Source organism: Salmo trutta, chromosome 36 (genome assembly GCF_901001165.1).
Source record: "Salmo trutta chromosome 36, fSalTru1.1, whole genome shotgun sequence".
In the NCBI taxonomy this organism is placed as follows: domain Eukaryota; kingdom Metazoa; phylum Chordata; class Actinopteri; order Salmoniformes; family Salmonidae; genus Salmo; species Salmo trutta.
The window spans coordinates 28930136-28949957 of NC_042992.1; the positions used below are offsets into that span (position 1 = coordinate 28930136).

The 19822-nt window shown below is 45.6% G+C and overlaps 1 protein-coding gene across 7 annotated transcripts in view; it reads right to left on the reverse strand.

Annotated features, from left to right (window-relative positions):
* LOC115175798 (A-kinase anchor protein 9) overlaps positions 1 to 19822 on the reverse strand; it is a 135446-nt gene that overhangs the window by 5229 nt on the left and 110395 nt on the right. For 6 of the 7 annotated variants that reach the window (XM_029735330.1, XM_029735326.1, XM_029735329.1 and 3 more), the window contains 19 exons: positions 17339 to 17571; positions 16844 to 16963; positions 12872 to 13039; positions 11831 to 11935; positions 11327 to 11479; positions 6945 to 7031; positions 5413 to 6459; positions 5063 to 5203; positions 4922 to 4966; positions 4606 to 4743; positions 4361 to 4405; positions 3533 to 4246; positions 3216 to 3276; positions 2738 to 2859; positions 2395 to 2595; positions 1355 to 1522; positions 911 to 1040; positions 441 to 642; positions 67 to 217 (listed from right to left, as the gene is read on the reverse strand). In XM_029735330.1, the coding sequence (XP_029591190.1) occupies positions 67 to 217; positions 441 to 642; positions 911 to 1040; positions 1355 to 1522; positions 2395 to 2595; positions 2738 to 2859; positions 3216 to 3276; positions 3533 to 4246; positions 4361 to 4405; positions 4606 to 4743; positions 4922 to 4966; positions 5063 to 5203; positions 5413 to 6459; positions 6945 to 7031; positions 11327 to 11479; positions 11831 to 11935; positions 12872 to 13039; positions 16844 to 16963; positions 17339 to 17571 (4031 nt within the window). The remainder of the gene's footprint in view (positions 1 to 66; positions 218 to 440; positions 643 to 910; positions 1041 to 1354; positions 1523 to 2394; positions 2596 to 2737; positions 2860 to 3215; positions 3277 to 3532; positions 4247 to 4360; positions 4406 to 4605; positions 4744 to 4921; positions 4967 to 5062; positions 5204 to 5412; positions 6460 to 6944; positions 7032 to 11326; positions 11480 to 11830; positions 11936 to 12871; positions 13040 to 16843; positions 16964 to 17338; positions 17572 to 19822) is intronic. The other variant, XM_029735331.1, reaches the window with a different exon arrangement.

A 19822-nucleotide genomic window follows, 5' to 3' on the forward strand; every position in this document is an offset into this window, starting at 1 on the left:
TACAGTGAAGACATGTGAAATTACACTGGGACACCGGTCTACTACCTTATCTAAAAACTGTCTTACCTCCAGCTCCTCGCTCTCCAGCTCCTCTTTCTTGTCAGATTTACACTTCTCCTTCTCTAAGGCCCACTGCATCTCTCTGGCCTTCTTCTGTTTCTCTGCCAGTCTGTCCGTCAGGGTGTCCACCTCAGCAGCCTTCTGTGACACCTCCGTTCTAGAAACAAAGACACCGGTCTGGATCCATCCAACAGCAACTAGGAAGGTAAACTAGATGTGTATGCAATACCAATGCTGGGAAGGTGAGTGTAAGTCAATGTTTATTTCTGTATATCTCTAAATAGTCTTACCTGAGAATGTTCTGCTCTTTTATGTGTCAAACTAAGACACTGAGTGTGTGTGTGTGTGTGTGTTTGTGTGAGCGTGCATTAAAACCTTACCTGACTGTGTCCAGCTCCTTCAGGTGTTTTTGCTGGGCCTGGAGCGTGGTCTCCAGCTCTAGTTTGGTCTGGGCTAGCTCTCCCTTCAGCTCCTCCAGCAGTGCCCTGTCAGCCTGCTGCAGTGTGGGGGGCTCCTGAACGCCACACAAACCAGCCTGAGGGGCTCCTCTCTCCCTCTGCTGCTCAACACCAGGCTTAACACCTGAGTGGGACGAGCAGCCGGACAAAACAACATGGAAGGCATTAGAATCAGCTGCTGTTTTTCCGTTTTATATTTATAATATTGGTTGCATTGAGTTGAATAGCTGTGACCTCATCTAAGACAATTTACTATAGATATTACTCAATCAATAAATCAATGAATTTATCCATCCATCCATCCAGCCCCCACACATTCATCCATCATCCCCATGTGTCCTTACCACCCACCCACACAGCATGAGAAGCAATTGGAGGGTCAGACTACAGACCTTGATTGGATCTGCCAGGCTCCTGGGCTTGGATTTGTTGTAGCTGGGCCTGGAGCTGCCGGATCTCTGTCAACAAACTGCTTCTGTCTGCAGCCTGCAGCATCCCCATGGCATCCCTGTGATGGGCATCCTGTAGATTTACACACAGACACAGTTTAGCCTTGGAACTTAAAAACAATGCATATAACCACCAAGTTTTTGTACGAAGTGGAGAAATAGACCCTAGACTAAAACGGCTCTATATTTTTGTATTACCTGTTGGCTATATCCCACTCTCCAGCTAGCTAAAAGGCTAATACCAAGATAAAAAGGTAACGTCTATGGCTAACCTGAGTGTTAAGTGTTTGTTAGCTACCCGCTCAGCTAGCATGTGCTCCAACTAGTTGAGGCTAATGCTAAGGTTAGCCAGAAGTTAAGCTAAAGTGTACATAGTTTTTCAGTAACCTGCTCGGCTAGCCTGTGCTCCAGATGGTTGAGGTGGATGACAGCGTCGCTAGTGTCCAGCTGGTCCAGACGGGCATAGAGGGTGCTCTTCAGCACACTCCGCTCCCTCACAAACACCTGCTGCACTGCCCCCAGCAGCTCTCCACGCCAGTCCGCACTACCTGGAGTCTGAACATACACAAGCACATAGACATGCATATTTACAGAAAATGATGGGAAAAAAGGGGTTCTGAAGGCTTAATTAAGCCTTAAAAGCCATGTTTCACGTAACCCATCAAAGTCTTAGCCCTGTCTAAGATGGGGGAGGGGGGTTCTACTAAGATTTATGGAACTGTTTTAATAAGGTCATACCAAGGATAATTTTGCTATTTTATTTTGAATTTTAAGACCCCTTGAAGTACCAAAAAAAGTATTTGATGAAAATATTTATTTGGCCTTACTGCTATTAGCCCAGACAAACGTATTAAATAACAGATTCACTAAACTTCCAAAGGAAGTTTGTTCTGAAGTGTCTATCCTATATCTCAAAAGATATAAGATCAGGAAACATTTGTTATACATACACACGTTTTTATTTTTTACATGTATTTAACCTCTTATTTTTGTCACTAAACAGTCTCCATATATATTTCCATAATAATTTTTCGACTGGGACCTTCAGACGAGTCTTGTGAGGAGTGTGTTTCCTAGGGCCCAAACTCCTCGGACGCTACAGACAGAAGTTGGTAGATCAGCTGTACCAACTTCAGACGAGTCCCAAGACGCTTGTGGGGGTCGAAGAGCATATTGTCTCATGGTCTGACGAACACCGCTCTAGCTCTGTCACCTTTTACCGCAGATGCAGAAGAGCGACATATATCTCTAACTTAAACTGATGTTTTTGGGGGGGATTTTTGTATTATGCCAGTTCGATTTTAACAGGGACACAGACATCAACCTTGGGGGTTAAACTGAGACCAACAAAACCCCTACTGTATTTAAGTGAGGCTACTAGTACAAAGTATCCACGCTACACAGTACAGATGCTACCAGTACTGTACCTGTGTTTCCCTGCTGTGCGTCTGCATCTGGGCAATGAGGGCCTTGAGGGACTCCACAGTGGCCAGCAAGGCCCCTCTCTCTTTGGGCCAGCCCTGGGCATGGTGGAGCAGGCTGGCTGGGTCAGCCTCACCCTCTGGGATTGTCAGCTCCGACAGGGACAGCACCTGCATACCCTCCTGGTGCACCTCGCGGAGCAGGTTCTGGAGGGGACACATGTACAGAGATTCATCTCATAAACATTAAACCATGTGCAAACTAGACATCTACACCAACACACTCAAATACACAGATTGGCATACAAAGACATGCTTAACTTTACATTGCCAAATGCAGTTCTTGTACCTTAATTCTGTCAGGCAGCGCATCGTCTGTCTCTTTCCTGGCTCCCTCTGGCGTGGTCCTGAACTCCTGCTGCAGATTAGGCAGGTCATAGCCTGTCCGCTGACTCCATTCAGAACTGCTGTCTGCAATAGGGTACACACAAGATTAACATTGCATACCAATGGAAGCAAAAAACTATTTAGCTGAATAGGCATGCAAAATAACATTTTCTCAAATCATGCAAAGCATCCTTCGTCACAAACACCAGCAAACATATGCATCAACTCAAAAGACTCACACCATGACTCGTAAAATGCGGTGTTTGTTGATAATGTATTGTATACATATGTATGCATTGATTGTGAAGGTGTTATATCGCCTAAGGTTTTGCGATTACTAGGGAACGCATGTAACCTCTTGAGAGACACTTGGCATAGCATTGAATACGGAGGCTCACATTTGGCATGGAGGTGCAATGTGTGACACTACAACAACTTACCACTGGTGTAGCCGTCTTTGAATTGCGATCCTGCGGGACGCTCTGGTCTCGATGAGGGGGCCTGGAGGGCATGAAACCAGGTCAGAACACAGAAGAGTTTGAGTTCCTTTACCTCCCCACTTCCCCATAAAAATGTCAAGCTCATCATGTCGGTCGTGTTTATTAAGCATCAAAACGAAAGAAAACAGCCCGAAACCGGGTTCTGCAACAGAAAATGAAAACAAGCTTCCGGGTTGACTTTTGTTCTGTTACTCACTTCTGTTTTGTGCCTAATGAACACAACTCAGGTCTGCTGAGATGTCGCCCAACGAACTCACCTCATGAGAGCATTGCAGCTTCTCGATGACGGTCTTGAGAACCTTACACTCCTCCTCCAGCATCTGAGCGTCCCTCTTCAGGGCCTCGCTCTCTGCGATGTGCCGGGCCTCCATGTCCAGGATCTCCGCTGCGTGCAGCTCCTGCATCTGTATGATCTTCTCCTGGTACTCCCCGATCATCTCCTCCACCTCTTCCTCTGACACAGACCTGGGCTGGTCAGATGTCTGGGAGGAAAAGGTCTCCGTCTGGGTGCCAGCATCTGTACGAGGCAGACGTTGAGATCCATTAAGACCAGTCGATTTGTCGGAGGTTTGGTTCTCCGCGGCAGAGATCTTCCTGGAGAGCGATGGTTTGTCTTTGGCAGCGGCGGCCATGTTTCCCTTGGCTCCATGACGGTGGTCTTTGACTCCTTTCTTTTTCGGATTGGAGGCTGGTGCCGGCTGCTGCTGCTGGGGTGAGGGAGACTGAGATGGTGATAGTGGGGATTGTGGTGACGGTGACTCTGCGGTTTTCGCCAAGGCTACTCTGAGCTGTTGGAGCTCCTCTTGAAGCTGTGCAATGGACAGGTCGCGGACTTGGAGTTCGTTCTGGAGTTTATCGCTGCACTCCCTGAAGCTGTTCAGGTTTTCTTTGGTAGCAACTGCCTCTTCTCGGACCTCCTGGAGCTCTTGGAGAAGCTTGGACGCGGTGGCACCGTCACCTTCCGATGAGGCCTGTGAAGTTGGGAGACACCAAATTCCATACAGAAGTGAAGATATGCCAATAGATATTTTTCCATATTGTTGCGTAAAGTTGGAATATTCTTCCATGCAGCAATATACACTTACCCGGTGGAGTTCTCCCTTGAGATGTGCTATGGTCATCTCTCTCTCCTTCGGTACAAAAAAATTGGTTAATCACTGAAAAGACTACAAACATACAACTTCCCATTTGATCAACATTTTTAAGTGTACAATTATCCACATAAAATGGACAGTTAATAAAATTGACAATTAAGTTTGGCACTGGAAGACTGCGACTCCAATAGTTTTTTGCTCTGCTGAACACTGGTTGATTGGGATTGTGTTCATACCTGTAGCAGCTCCTGTAGTTTGTCACAGCGTTCCCTGTAGCTGCTGAGCTCCTCTTTGGTGGCAGCGGCCTCCTCTTTGACCTCCTTCAGCTCCCGATGGAGCTCAGACACCTTGGCCTCACCGCCTCCCGATGACACCTGGTGTCAAAGGTAGAAGTGTTAGACGTTAGAATTTCTAGAATTTGGATTTCAAGACAATGAATTTAAGGGAATGTCAAGAACAAGAAAGCATCGCAGTACTTTAGCAGCTCTGAGGCAGTAGAATTATACTGTGTCTGTGCCTATGGTAATGGGAGGAACTTCCTTTGTTTCTTACCCTTTGAAGGTCTTCTTGAAGCTTTGCTATTACAACCTCTTTTGCCTAAAAAAGGAAAATGTGATAATTGTAACTCCCTTTCAAGCAACAAGTTGAATGGAGCACTAATCAAACATGGTTGTTGAGTGTGATATTACATACCTTGAGCTCCTGCTGGAGTTTATTGCTGTTCTCCCTGTAACTGCTGAGCTGTGCTTTCGCGGCTGAAGCCTCGTCCCTGACCTCCTGTAGTTCCTGTATCATCCCAGATACAGCCGGCTCGTTTCCTCCAGAAGATGGAGTCTGGTTAAGAGTTCAAAGAGATAGCAGCTTGTCAGCAATTAAACTGTGAAAAACATTACAGGCAGTGTAGGCTAAAGGTAATTCACTCATCGATGGGAAGTACTGCAGGCTAACTCTAACCACTAAAAAGTGAATTTATAGGAGGCAGTGCAGGCTAAAGCTAACTTAACTTTAGCCTTAACTTATTGCCTATGGGAGATAACTCCTACCTCCTCGGCCGGAAACGTTCTCTGGTATCCACCAGGCTTGGTCGTCCTCATCTGATTGAGCAAATCCATTAGCATGACCAGCCTCTTCTCGTACTCCAGCACCTCCTCCTCGGAACTGGAGAGCAGCTGCTTCTGCAGCTCCTGGTCCTTCTGCATGCCACTCAGGCCCACCTCCAGCTCGCGGAGCTTCTCAGTCAGGAGGATCACCTTCCCTGTGGGGCCCTGTTTGGCTCCTTGGATCTCCGCTGCTCGGGACATTCCTGCAAACCCAAAGCCCAGTACCTCCATCTGTCCCTGGGGATCCTGGTGGCCAGATTCTTTGGTTCTCTGGCCCTTGGACTCCTGCAATTGATGCGACTGTTGCTGGACGGCGCCCAGTTGGGCCTGGCTGACAAGCGCGGCCGCCACCCTCTCCCTCAGCTTGTCCTCCAGGTCCTGGACCTTGCTCTGGAGCTCGTCGGCGTCCTCCTGGGCACGCTCCACCAGGAACCGGCAGCGGATCAGTTCAGAATCCCTTTCTCTGACACAGGCTTCAAGTTCCTGGACGCGATTGCTCAGCTCCTCCAACCTGGAGGCGGCGCTCTGCTCAAGCGCCTGGATCTGAGCCTGCACCACCAAGAATTCTGCAGTCTTCTCTCTGAGGGCATCTTGCAGCTCCATCGCGGTGTCGTCCGACTGCTCCTTTTCCGATTCGGCTAATGCTAGCCTGCTCTCCTGCAAGCACCGGTACCTCTCCAGGAGCATGCATTGCTCGGATTTGATGGTATCCAGCTCTTGGGTGGCCAGGTCCATCTTTTGCTTCATTTCGTCGTACTCCTCCTTGCTGGGACCGCCGACCTGGCTCTCCAACTGGCCCTTGAGCTCCTCGTCCGTCTCCGAGGATTGCTTCCGTTCGATGTTGGCTAGTTCCTCCTGGAGCTTGTCGATGACAGCGTTTAGCTGCTCCAGCTCCTCCTCACTGTTCTTCTTCAGGCGCTGCTGCTCGCTCCGCATGCACTCCACCTGGGACTCCAGCTCCCAAAGTAGTTCGTCCCTCGCGTTGATTTCCTGAAGGGAAGGATGGAGCAGTGAATGTAGGAATAAGGACGAAGATGAGGAGGAAAAAGACCGGCTCATGCTTTCTGGGAAACCTCTGAGATGCAGTTGTGCCACGGCAAGATAGTTAATAATGATAACATTTTTGTGATAGATAATATATGGTTGAGACTATATCATGTAACATTTTAGGTTGGGAAACTGTAATAACAGTACTTCAGGAACCAATTCTGATTTGTTAGACATTTCTAGGGTGTTCCAAGTGTTCTCAGATGTTTAGTAAGCCAACTTAAAAAACATATCACAAGACAACAGAGCATGGGAGGCCCACTTACCAAAACCTAAAATAAAATGGTAGGTTTCGTTAAAACAAAAAACACAAATAAAATGAACGGCTGTCACACAACACACACACTGATCCACTATCACAGAGATATACATATATGTGAACAGAAGAACAAATGGTCTGTCTGTAACATATATGTATATGGGGTTACCTTGTTATCAGGGGCTGTTTCCGTGTGTTGAAGCTTAGCCATCTGCTCATTAAGAAGGGCTATTTCCCTGTCCTTCTCCTCCATCACCTTCAAAAGTTTATCATATGTTCGGAGATTATAATCTGCTGGCTCTCAACACAAAAACAATCACCCTTAAACTGGGACTAAGACAATAGGGAAGGAATATTTATGGGGGATTTGTTTATCTTTAGGGTGGGGATACTACCGATCACTACTACCATATTAGCCGAACAGGTAGGTAGGTAGGTAGGTAGGTAGGTAGGTAGGTAGGTAGGTATGTATGTATATATATATATATATATATATATTGCAATTAATTGCTGTGTTTTACCTGGTTGCTGCTAGTCTAACTGTCTGGCTTGCGTATATCTAAATGTTAGCCTAGCTGTGTGTTGGCTAAGCTATCGACCTGCTAGTCTAGCATTGTGGCCCAGGATACTTACATACTGCCATGGCTATGTGGTGGCTAAGGCTACCTACATGCTAGCCTAGCTGTGTGGGGGCTAAGAGTACCTACATGCTAGCCTAGGTGTGGGGGCTAAGGGTACCTACATGCTAGCCTAGCGTAGTGGCCCATGCTACCTACATGCTAACCTAGCGTAGTGGCCCAGGCTACCTACATGCTAACCTAGCGTAGTGGCCCAGGCTACCTACATACTAGCTTGGCTATGTGGTGGCTAAGGCTACCTACATGCTAGCCTAGCTGTGTGGGGGCTAAGGCTACCTACATGCTAGCTACCGGCCCAGGCTACCTACATGCTAGCCTAGCGTAGTGGCCAAGGCTACCTACATAATAGCTTGGCTATGTGGGAGCTAAGGCTACCTACATGCTAGCCTAGCTGTGTGGGGTGCTAAGACAACCTACAATTGAAGTCGGAAGTTTACATACACTAAGGTTGGAGTCATTAACACTAGTTTTTCAACCACTCCACACATTTCTTGTTAACAAACTGTAGTTTTGGCAAGTCGGTAATGACATCTACTTTGTGCATGACACAAGTAATTTTTCCAACAATTGTTTAAAAAACAGATTATTTCAATGTATCACAATTCCAGTGGGCCAGAAGTTTACATACACTGTTGACTGTGCCTTTAAACAGCTTGGAAAATTCCAGAAAATGATGTCACGGCTTTAGAAGCTTCTGATGGGCTAATTGACATCATTTGAGTCAATCAGAGGTTTACATGTGGATGTATTTCAAGGCCTACCTTCAAACTCAGTGCCTCTTTGCTTGACATCATGGGAAAACCAAAAGAAATCAGCCAAGACCTCAGAAAACAATTGTAGACCTCCACAAGTCTGGTTCATCCTTGGGAGCAATTTCCAAACGCCTGAAGGTACCACGTTCATCTGTACAAACAATAGTACGCAAGTTTAAACACCATGGGACCATGCAGCTGTCATACCGCTCAGGAAGGAGACGCATTCTGTCTCCTAGAGATGAACGTACTTTGGTGCGAAAAGTGCAAATCAATCCCAAAACAACAGCAAAGGACCTTGTGAAGATGCTTGAGGAAACAGGTCCAAAAGTATCTATATCTACAGTAAAACGAGTCTTATATCGTCATAACATGAAAGGCCGCTCAGCAAGGAAGAAGCCACAGCTCCAAAACCGCCACAAAAAAGCCAGACTACGGTTTCCAACTGCACATGGGGACAAAGATTGTACCTTTTGGAGAAATGTCCTCTGGTCTGATGAAACAAAAATATAACTATTTGGCCATATTGACCATCGTTATGGTTGGAGGTAAAAGGGGGAAGCTTGCAAGCCGAAGAACACCATCCCAACTGTGAAGCACGGGGGTAGCAGCATCATGTTGTGGGGGCGCTTTGCTGCAGGAGGGACTGGTACACTTCACAATATAGATGGCATCATGTGGCAGGAAAAGTATGTGGATATATTGAAGCAACATCTCAAGACATCGGTCAGGAAGTTAAAGCTTTGTAGCAGATGGGTCTTCCAAATGGATAATGACCCCAAGCATATTTCCAAAGTTGTGGCAAAATGGCTTAAGGACAACAAAGTCAAGGTATTGGAGTGGCCATCACAAAGTCCTGACTTCAATCCCATAGAAAATTTGTTGGCAGAACTGAAAAAGCGTGAGCGAGCAAGGAAGCTTACAAACCTGACTCAGTGACATCAGCTCTGTCAGGAGGAATGGGCCAAAATTCACCCAACTTATTGTGGGATGCTTGTGGAAGGCTACCCGAAACATTTGTCCCAAGTATAAATTGTTTAAGGCAATGCTACCAAATACTAATTGCATGTACAGTGGGGGAGAAAAGTATTTGTTCCCCTGCTGATTTTGTACGTTTGCCCACTGACAAAGAAATGATCAGTCTATAATTTTAATGGTAGGTTTATGTTAACAGTGAGAGACAGAATAACAAAAATATCCAGAAAAACACATGTCAAAAATGTAATAAATTGATTTGCATTTTAATGAGGGAAATAAGTATTTGACCCCCTCTCAATCAGAAAGATTTCTGGCTCCCAGGTGTCTTTTATACAGGTAACGAGCTGAGATTAGGAGCACACTCTTAAAGGGAGTGCTCCTAACCGCAGCTTGTTACCTGTAAAAAAGACACCTGTCCACAGAAGCAATCAATCAATCAGATTCCAAACTCTCCACCATGGCCAAGACCAAAGAGCTCTCCAAGGATGTCAGGGACAAGATTGTAGACCTACACAAGGCTGGAATGGGCTACAAGACCATCGCCAAGCAGCTTGGTGAGAAGGTGACATTTGGTGTGATTATTCGCAAATGGAAGAAACACAAAAGAACTGTCAATATCCCTCGGCCTGGGGCTCCATGCAAGATCTCACCTCGTGGAGTTGCAATGATCATGAGAATGGTGAGGAATCAGCCCAGAACTACACAGGAGGATCTTGTCAATGATCTCAAGGCAGCTGGGACCATACTCACCAAGAAAACAATTGGTAACACACTACACCGTGAAGGACTGAAATCCTGCAGCGACTGCAAGTTCCCCCTGCTCAAGAATACATATACATGCCCGTCTGAAGTTTGCCAATGAACATCTGAATGACTAAGAGGACAACTGGTGAAAGTGTTGTGGTCAGATGAGACCAAAATGGAGCTCTGACATCAACTCAACTCGCCGTGTTTGGAGGAGGAGGAATGCTGCCTATGACCCCAAGAACACCATCTCCACCATCAAACATGGAGGTGGAAACATTATGCTTTGGGGGTGTTTTTCTGCTAAGGGGACAGGACAACTTCACCGCATCAAAGGGACGATGGACGGGGCCATGTACCGTCAAATCTTGGGTGAGAACCTCCTTCCCTCAGCCAGGGCATTGAAAATGGGTCATGGAAGGGTATTCCAGCCTGACAATGACCCAAAACACACGGCCAATGCAACAAAGGAGTGGCTCAAGTAGAAGCACATTAAGGTCCTGGAGTGGCCTAGCCAGTCTCCAGACCTTAATCCCATAGAACATCTGTGGAGGGTGCTGAAGGTTCGAGTTGCCAAACGTCAGCCTCGAAACCTTAATGACTTGGAGAAGATCTGCAAAGAGGAGTGGGACAAAATCCCTCCTGAGATGTGTGCAAACCTGGTGGCCAACTACAAGAAACGTCTGACCTCTGTGATTGCCAACAAGGGTTTTGCCACCAAGTACTAAGTCATGTTTTGCAGAGGGGTCAAATACTTATTTCCCTCATTAAAATGCTAATCATTTTATAACATTTTTGACATGCGTTTTTCTGGATTTTTTTGTTGTTATACTGTCTCTCACTGTTGAAATAAACCTACTATTAAAATTATAGACTGATCATTTCTTTGTAAGTGGGCAAACGTAGAAAATCAGCAGGGGATCAAATACTTTTTTCCCCCACTGTATGTAAACTTCTGACCCGCTGGGAATGTGATGAAAGAAATAAACCACTCTCTCTACTCTTATTCTGACATTTCACATTCTTAAAATAAAGTGGTGATCCTAACTGACCTAAGACAGTGAATTTTTAATAGGATTAAATGTCAGGAATTGTGAAAAACTGAGTTTAAATGTTTTTGGCTAAGGTGTATGTAAACTTCCAACTTCAACTGTACATTTTTTTTGTTACATTTTAGTCATTTAGCAGACGCTCTTATCCAGAGTGACTTACAGTAGTGAATGCATACATATCTTTTTTTTCCCCTTCGTACTGGCCCCCCGTGGGAATCGAACCCACAACCCTGGCGTTGCAAACACCATGCTGGCGTTGCAAACACCATGCTCTACCAACTGAGCCACAGGGAAGCTGTGTGGGGGCTAAGGCTACCTACATGCTAGCCTATCTGTATGGGACAAAGGCTACCTACATGCTAGCCTAGCTGTGTGTTGGCCGATTACCTGGAGCAGGCGGTCCTTGGTCTCCAGGTCTTGCTGCTGGGTGCTCAGCTCCTTCCTCTGGATCTCCAGCTGCATGTGGAGCTGCTGCACCTCATCACTCTTGTTCTCCAGCTCCTCCCGGAACTGCTCCAGCTGCTCCTCCAGGTTACTGATCTGGAAGGGCGGAGTGGGAAGGGTGGAGTCAAGCTGGCGTGTTGTGTGTTCTTATCCATCTAACGGAGGACCAGGGCATCGACACATGAACAGGGGACTTGAAATCTAAGTGGGGACCTGTCTTGTGTCCATCATTGGCTATTGAAGGAGCGTGATTTGAGGCGAAGTGAAAGACGGCGGGCAAAGGGTTGCAACAAATAGAGGAATGGTTCACTTTGTGTAAATCAACAGGGACGTGATAACCAATCAAGGTTTTTGCTGGCTAGCTTTGACACAGTGCTGGATTGGCTACTTAGAAATTCCCTTCCAAACATGTGAAAGAAAGAAACCCCCATAAGACCAATACATTACCTCTTTCTCTTTCCTGTCCAGAGCCTCTCTTTCAGTCTGTAGCTGAGCCTCCAGTGATGAGTCCCCAAGCTCACGAACAGACACATGCTGCCTCTTATCATCCACCTGAAACAGACATGCATGCAAGCAAGCAACGCGCGCACACAATACGTTATTATTTAGCGACCAGTCATGCGCGACGCATGCACAAACATCACATACAAGCACAGACACAAATCTCAGGATATCCACACACACACAGCCATACAACATATACAGTATCTGCGATGTCATGCACTAGATCAGCTAGGCAGTAGCAAGGTATGGGGAATTTTTTTTCACTGCTCTGTCTCAGCCTGCCAACAGTGATATTAGTTGCATTACTTGGTTTCAATACTCATTATGGGCACACACATAATCAGCCATGACGTCGGGTAACGCAGGCACACTCAGTCTCCTTTATAAATGCACACATACACAAACACCCATATATATGCAAATACAGCTTCACGCAGTCACTCACACTCCACCAGAACACACACTCATTCTGACACTAACATGCACACGCCATCTTCTCTCTCTCTCTCACACATATGTTCTATCTTCGTGGGGACCTAAAAATCATTTCCATTCAAAATCCTATCCCTAATAGTAACCCTAACCACTAAGCTTAAAATAGCCTTTGTCCTCATGGGGAAGGGGGAATTTTCCTTGTTTTACTATCCTTGTGGGGACTTTGAGATTTTAGGTCCCCACAAGGAAATAAGAACCCTCCCCACACACACACACAAAACACACTCCCTCTGGGGAGCAATCTTGGCAGTCGCTAGTCTTAACACAGCATCATCAACAGCAGTGGCGGGAAGGAGTAGGAGGACCGTCTCTCTCTCTCTCCCTTTCTAGCTCCCTTTACCTCTCCCCACTCCTCTTTTTCCCCACTCTCTTTCTCTACTTGTCCCTCTCCTCTCTTTTTCCATCTTCCTCTCTTTGTTGTTCTCTCAGTCTCTATCGCACTTCATCCATCCCCTCTTCCTCTCCACCTCTCTCTCTTTTCGCTCTCACCGTCTCAGTGCTGGCCAGCAGCGCCTGCTCCAGCTCGCGGATGCGACCCTCCAGCTTGTCAATCTCCTCGTTGCGCTCGCCCACCTCGCGCTGCAGCTGCTCGGACGCCAGCAGCAGTTCGCTGCACCAGTCCGCCTTCTCCCTCAGCTGCTGGGTCAGCTGGTCCACCTGCGAGAGGAGAGGGATGAGGAGAAAGGAGAGGGAGGGAAAGAGGGGTTTCAATGAGGATCGTACAGTCTGTAGCTTCAGTGTATCACTGTGGCTAGCCAGTTGTAACACAACACAGTAGCTGGGAGGTCAGCTGATCCACCTGCGATTTTGAAGAGAGGGGGAAAAGAGAGGAGGTAGTAGAACTTGGAATTGCCAAGGACCTTAGGTGTCGATACGATATGTATTGCGATTCTCATGATTTTATATGCATTGCGATTCGATACTGCGATTTTATTGCAATTTCATGTTCCAAACATATTGCTCACTAAATGTCTGCTGCAGAGAGACAGAGAGCATTAGGAAATTAGTTTTGATCAGTCATGGAAATAAAAGTGCTGGAAACATGTTGGCTCACTATTTAAAAAGAGGAGAACACACTATGAGTAAAAACACCAGAGTTTTGGTGCAGGTACAGACGACCAGCACTAGCTAACGCTGCATAGCAAAAAATGTTGTATGTATTTTACTAATCGATACTTCAAAGTATCGATAAAATATTGCCCAAAAATAATACAGCGATATGTAACTATCAATTTTTCCCCCCATCACTAGAGGGAGAGAGGAGGGCTTCGGCGAGGATGGGAAAGAGTCTACCTGTCATTATACAGAATGGATGATATGCTTCAATATGAGAGAAGCTGCATTTCAGTATACGTTAGCTACTAGCAATAGCTGTTAGATTAGCTGAGCCACCTGCCGTGTGGAAGAGGGGAGAAGCAGAAGGGAAAGATATTTTATTTTTTTAAACAAGGATGGTTATGCAATGGTGCGGCTGAACAACAGAGGCAGTTTTAATGTAAACAGGAGCAATACTATGAGGTCAGATAAGCCACACCTGCTACATGGTAGGGAAAGGGAGATGAATAGGGGAAAGAGGGAGATGAATAGGGAAAGAGGGAGATGAATAGGGAAAGAGGCAGAAAGAGGGGAAGAGGGAGGTTTTGAGTGCAGCTAATGACATTTAATAGAAGGTCCTTTTCAATGACGCTAGCACCACTAATCACTGGGATCCACCTGTCCAGCTATGGTGGACAGAGGAATATTCAATGGGACGAAAAGGAGAAAGGGAGCAGAGGAAGGGAAAGAGGGGGGCTCGAACGTGGTTTGCAATGACAGGCTGCTACCATGCAACTGATGGAGTTTTGTTAAAACAGGCTGTTTCAATGCAACTAATAGCAATACCTGGGAGGTCAGCTGATCCACCTGCCATGGGAGAGAAGCAAAGAGGGAGAGTAGGAAAGAGGAAGAAAGAGGGAGAGAGAATGGCCTTTAATGAGCATAGCAGTGACTAAAAGGAGAAGGTGATGGGAGAAGGAATGGGTCTATGATTATGATAGCAGAGAAAGGCTGCTGTGATATAGCCAATTGCATTTAGCTTTGCAAAAACAGGCCCCTATAGTATCAATAATGGTGTTTAAAAAGATAACTATAATTCAATTCAATAATTCTGAGTTACTTGTAGTGACACATTTCCACAACACATGCCACTACAATACAGTTAAAGACTGAACACAAACAACAGTATGGTAACAAATGTAAAACACAGCTGATGGGAACAGCAAGGAGAGCCATTGCCATAGCATGCCAAAGAGATGTGGAACTTTGATGACGCTAATGACTTTTAGCAGAAACCTGCCACAACAACTCAGTTGAGGTACAGTAAACCAGAGAGAAGCAGTATATCACAGCTGTTATGATAGCAGATTCAATTATAATGCAAAGACAGACCTCCAAGGTCCAGATGATGATGCTTAGCACTAATATCCTAATGTAATATCTAATTACATTTACTAGAGGTAGGTAGCTACAACATGGTACGAGAGTAAATACAACCTCTCCATGGACACTGTTTTTAAAAAAATATATATTAAGTGTTTAAGACAAGACCAGTGTTAAAACCTTATGTTCAATAAAATGTTCCATAAAAAAACCTACAATACTAGTTGTACAAAACGCATTACAATCACACAATACCCACAGCCCCCTCAGTTAATACACAAATCACCATGGCGATGATTGACAAATCAGTCCTCACCCCAAAAAAACGCAACAAAAATCACATCCAGCATATAAACTCAGCAAAAAAAGTAACGTCCTCACTGTCAACTGCATTTATTTCAGCAAACATAACATGTGTAAATATTTGTATGAACATAAGATTCAACAACAGACAAACTGAACAAGTTCCACAGACATGTGACTAACAGAAATGTAAAACTATGTCCCTGAACAAAGGGGGTGTCAAAATCAAAGTAACAGTCAGTATCTGGTGTGGCCACCAGCTGCATTAAGTACTGCAGTGCATCTCCTCCTCGTGGACTGCACCAGATTTGCAAGTTCTTTATGTGAGATGTTACCCCACTTTTCCACCAAGGCACCTGCAAGTTCCCGGACATTTCTGGGGGGAATGGCCCTAGCCCTCACCAACAGGTCCCAGATGTGCTCAATGGGATTGAGCTCCTGGCTCGTCGCTGGCCATGGCAAAACACTGACATTCCTGTCTTGCAGGAAATCACTCACAGAACGAGCAGTATGGCTGGTGGCATTGTCATGCTGGAGGGTCATATCAGGATGAGCCTGCAGGAAGGGTACCACATGAGGGAGGAGTATGTCTTCTCTGTAACGCACAGCGTTGAGATTGCCGGCAATGACAACAAGCTCAGTCCGATGATGCTGTGACACACCGCCCCAGACCATGACGGACCCTCCACCTCCAAATCGATCCCGCTCCAGAGTACAGGCCTCGGTGTAATGCTCATTCCTTCGACAATAAACGCGAATCCGACCATTACCCCTGGTGAGACAAAACCGCGACTCGTCAGTGAAGAGCACTTTCTGCCAGTCCTGTCTGGTCCAGCGGCAGTGGGTTTGTGTCCATAGGCGACATTGTTTGCCAGTGATGTCTGGTGAGGACCTGCCTTACAACAGGCCTACAAGCCCTCAGTACAGCCTCTCTCAGCCTATTGCAGACAGTCTGAGCACTGATGGAGGGATTGTGCGTTTCTGGTGTAACTCGAGCAGTTGTTGTTGTGCAGGTGTTGTTACAAGTGGTCTGCCACTGCGAGGAAGATCAGCTGTCCGTCCTGTAGCGCTGTCTTAGGCATCTCACAGTACGGACATCGCAATTTATTGCCCTGGTCACATCTGCAGTTCTCATGCTTCCTTGCAGCATGCCAAAGGCACATTCACGCAGATGTGCAGGGACCCTGTGCATCTTTCTTCTGGTGTTTTTCAGAGTCGGTAGAAAGGCCTCTTTAGTGTCTTAAGTTTTCATAACTGTGACCTTATTTGCCTACCGTCTGTAAGCGTCTTAACGACCGTTCCACAGGTGCATGTTCATTAATTGTTTATGGTTCATTGAACAATCATGGGAAACAGTGTTTAAACCCTTTACAATGAAGATCTGTGAAGTTATTTGGATTTTTACGAATTTTCTTTGAAAGACAGGGTCCTGAAAAAGGTTAATGGTTAAGACGAGTCCTGAAAAAGGGACATTTCTTTTTTTGCTGAATTTATGTCCATTATCCTTCAGTTCCAGTTTGACTAGTCTGGGATCATATTTAGGTAACCACAGGCAATTCTACCTCCCGACTATCCTGGCTGACACTGAGCCGTCATGTAAAAATTGACTGTTGTGGCTTTGTACAAGACGAGCATATACATTACTGCCTTTCCCAATGTGAGGGAACAGAAGGAGGGAGAAACTGCCTGTGGGGTCCAACAGGGCTCAATGCTGGGGCTATTGCGGAACTGAACTGTTACCTCTCTGCTTCTTTGCTCAGAGCCGGGCTGCTGCTTCTGGCTGTTCTTCAGTTGCTGCTCCAGTTTCAAGATCTCCTGCTGGAAGACGTCCCTCTCGTGTTCCCGGTCAACGGCCTGCTCCTGGGGTTCAGAGATGAAGACAAAGCCTTTAAAGGAGAGTAGCTATGGGAAATACCCATACCATTTCAAATTACATTATATATACACATGGGAAACATATTTCTGTTTCAGTTCCAATCTGACTGAACCCATTGAATCAGAAATGCATGGATGATGAATAAATGATGGATCAAGTTTAGTGCTTTATGCACTGCCTAACCCCCAATAACCAAAGTGCACATTCATATAACATTCATGTAAATCTGTATTCTTTTACATGATAGACTTCCTATGGTCCTCCCCCATCCACCCCTCCCTCTCTCCCCATTCATCCATCTTTCTCATCTCTATCCATATAGCCATGCATCCATCCTCCCCTTTCCCTCTATCTCTTACATCCAGGAACCTCCGATTCTTCTCCAGTTGTTTCTCCAGGGCCTGGATCTGCTGCAGCAGGTCGCCGCTCTCAGTCTTGCGGGCATGCTCCAGCTCGATAACCCGGTTGATCTGCTCCTCCAGCTCAGCCTCCAGTGTTTTCACCTGGTGCAGAAGGTCCAGGCTCTCCTTCTCCGCCTGCCGCTGCACCTCTACCTTCTCAGCCATCAGCTTCTCTGTCTCCTCCAGGAGGTCTGGGGTGAAGGGAGGGACGGAGGGACGGACGGAAGGCGTCACACATAAGGTGGCTTTGGAGGGGAGGAGTCTTGACGATTTTTGACATACAGGTTTGATTCCAGCAATGAACAGGACAGGATACTGAGATGGAGTTGTTGTGGACTGTCGGTCAATAATCCGAAAATCAGTTACAGGCCTGTCAGCCATACAATTCGTTTCAAATCTAAGTATATTTAGCTGTTTTTGTCTCAGAATGTCTGTCTAAACTGTGTTTTACGCATTTTAACAGCATTACAGTATAGAGATGGCTGCTTTCAGCAACATGTCACCAATAATCCTCCATTTCAGAATCATGTAGCTACTGTATATAACAGACAATCTCACACCCAGTATCTTCCCAACATATCCCTTTAGTAATCCACTGCCATCATTTAACCAACATTGAACCAACCAACATTGCTTCCCCCAGGAGATCGAACCCCATTGTATTAGTACAACAGATAAAAAGGTAAGAGAGTGCAAACCACAGACCAACGACGTAGACAGTGCTGTGACGATGCAATATCCATGCCCCATATGCATTTGCAGGCAAGGGGTGGGACAAATTCCTAATTGAGCAATCATCTTACTCCAAAGGTAGCGGACATTGTCACGATGTTAGCATGGACAATGTGAAGTAAGGTTAGGGTTAGCTAAACTCTTCTGAACATTTACATCAAGGGATTTTAATTTAGGAGCAAAGATGATTGCCAATAAGGAAATACTTATGCTTACATTATCAATGTCTCAAAATATAGCTCATCCGATTCCTTCAATCGTGCTCAATCATAAATAAAATGAGAATGTTCACGCTGACCCATAAAACATTAACATGACAAACCATGATATAGAAAAGGGAATCAAAAGAAAGAGCGTAAGCAAGGGTTAGTGATTGAGTGAGTGAGCCCATAGCAAGCAAGCTCCAAGCTTTTTTTGTGAGTTGCTGATTTGGGGGTTAAAAAAAAATATGGTACCAGTAAAAAGTTTGGACACACCTACTCATTCAAGGGTTTTCTTTATTTTTTATATTTTCTACATTGTAGAATAATAGTGAAGACATCAAAACTATTACATAACACATGGAATCATGTAGTAACCAAAAAAAAAATATATTTTTGCCTTGTTAAAAGTTAATATGTGGAATTTATTTCCTTAATGCGCTTGAGTCAATCAGTTGTGTTGTGACAAGGTAGGGGGATATACAGAAGATAGCCCTATTTGGTAAAAGAACAAGTCCATATTATGCAAGAACAGCTCAAATAAGCAAAGAGAAATGACAGTACATCATTACTTTAAGACATGAAGGTCATTCAATACGGACATTTTCAATAACTTTGTGCAGTCACAAGAAACATCAAGCACTATGATGAAACTGTCTCTCATGAGGACTGCCACGGGAAATGAAGACCCAGAGTTACCTCTGCTGCAGAAATTTCAGCCCAAAAAAATGCTTCACTGAGTTCAAATAACATACATCTCAACATCAACTGTTCAGAGGAGACTGCGTGAATCAGGCCTTCATGTTCGAATTGCTACAAAGAACCCACTACTAAAGGACACCAATAATAAGAAGAGACTTGCTTGGGCCATGAAACACAAGCAATGGACATTAGACCGGTGGAAATCTGTCCTTTGGTCTGATGAGTCCAAATTAGAGATTTTTGGTTCCAACCGCAGTGTCTTTGTGAGACGCAGAGTAGGTGAACGGATGATCTCCACATGTGTGGTTCCCACCGTGAAGTATGGAGGTGGTGTGATGGTGCTTTGCTGGTGACCCGGTGATTTATTTAGAATTCAACGCACACTTAACCAGCATGGCTACCACAGCATTCTGCAGCGATACGCCACCCCATCTGGTTTGTGCTTAGTGGGACTATCATTTGTTTTTTAACAGGACAATCACCCAACACACCTCCAGGCTGTGTAAGGGCTATTTGACCAAGAAGGAGAGTGATGGCGTGCTGCATCAGAAGACCTGGCCTCCAAAAATCCCCCAACCTCAACCCAATTGAGATGGTTTGGGATGAGTCTGACCGCAGAGTGAAGGAAAACAGCCAACAAGGGCTCAGCATATGTGGGAACTCCTTCAACAATGCTGGAAAAACATTTCTCATGAAGCTGGTTGAGAGAATGCCAAGAGTGTGCAAAGCTGTCATCAAGGCAAAGGGTGGCTATAAAATATATTTAGATTTTTTTAACACTTTTTTGGTTACTACATGATTCCATTTG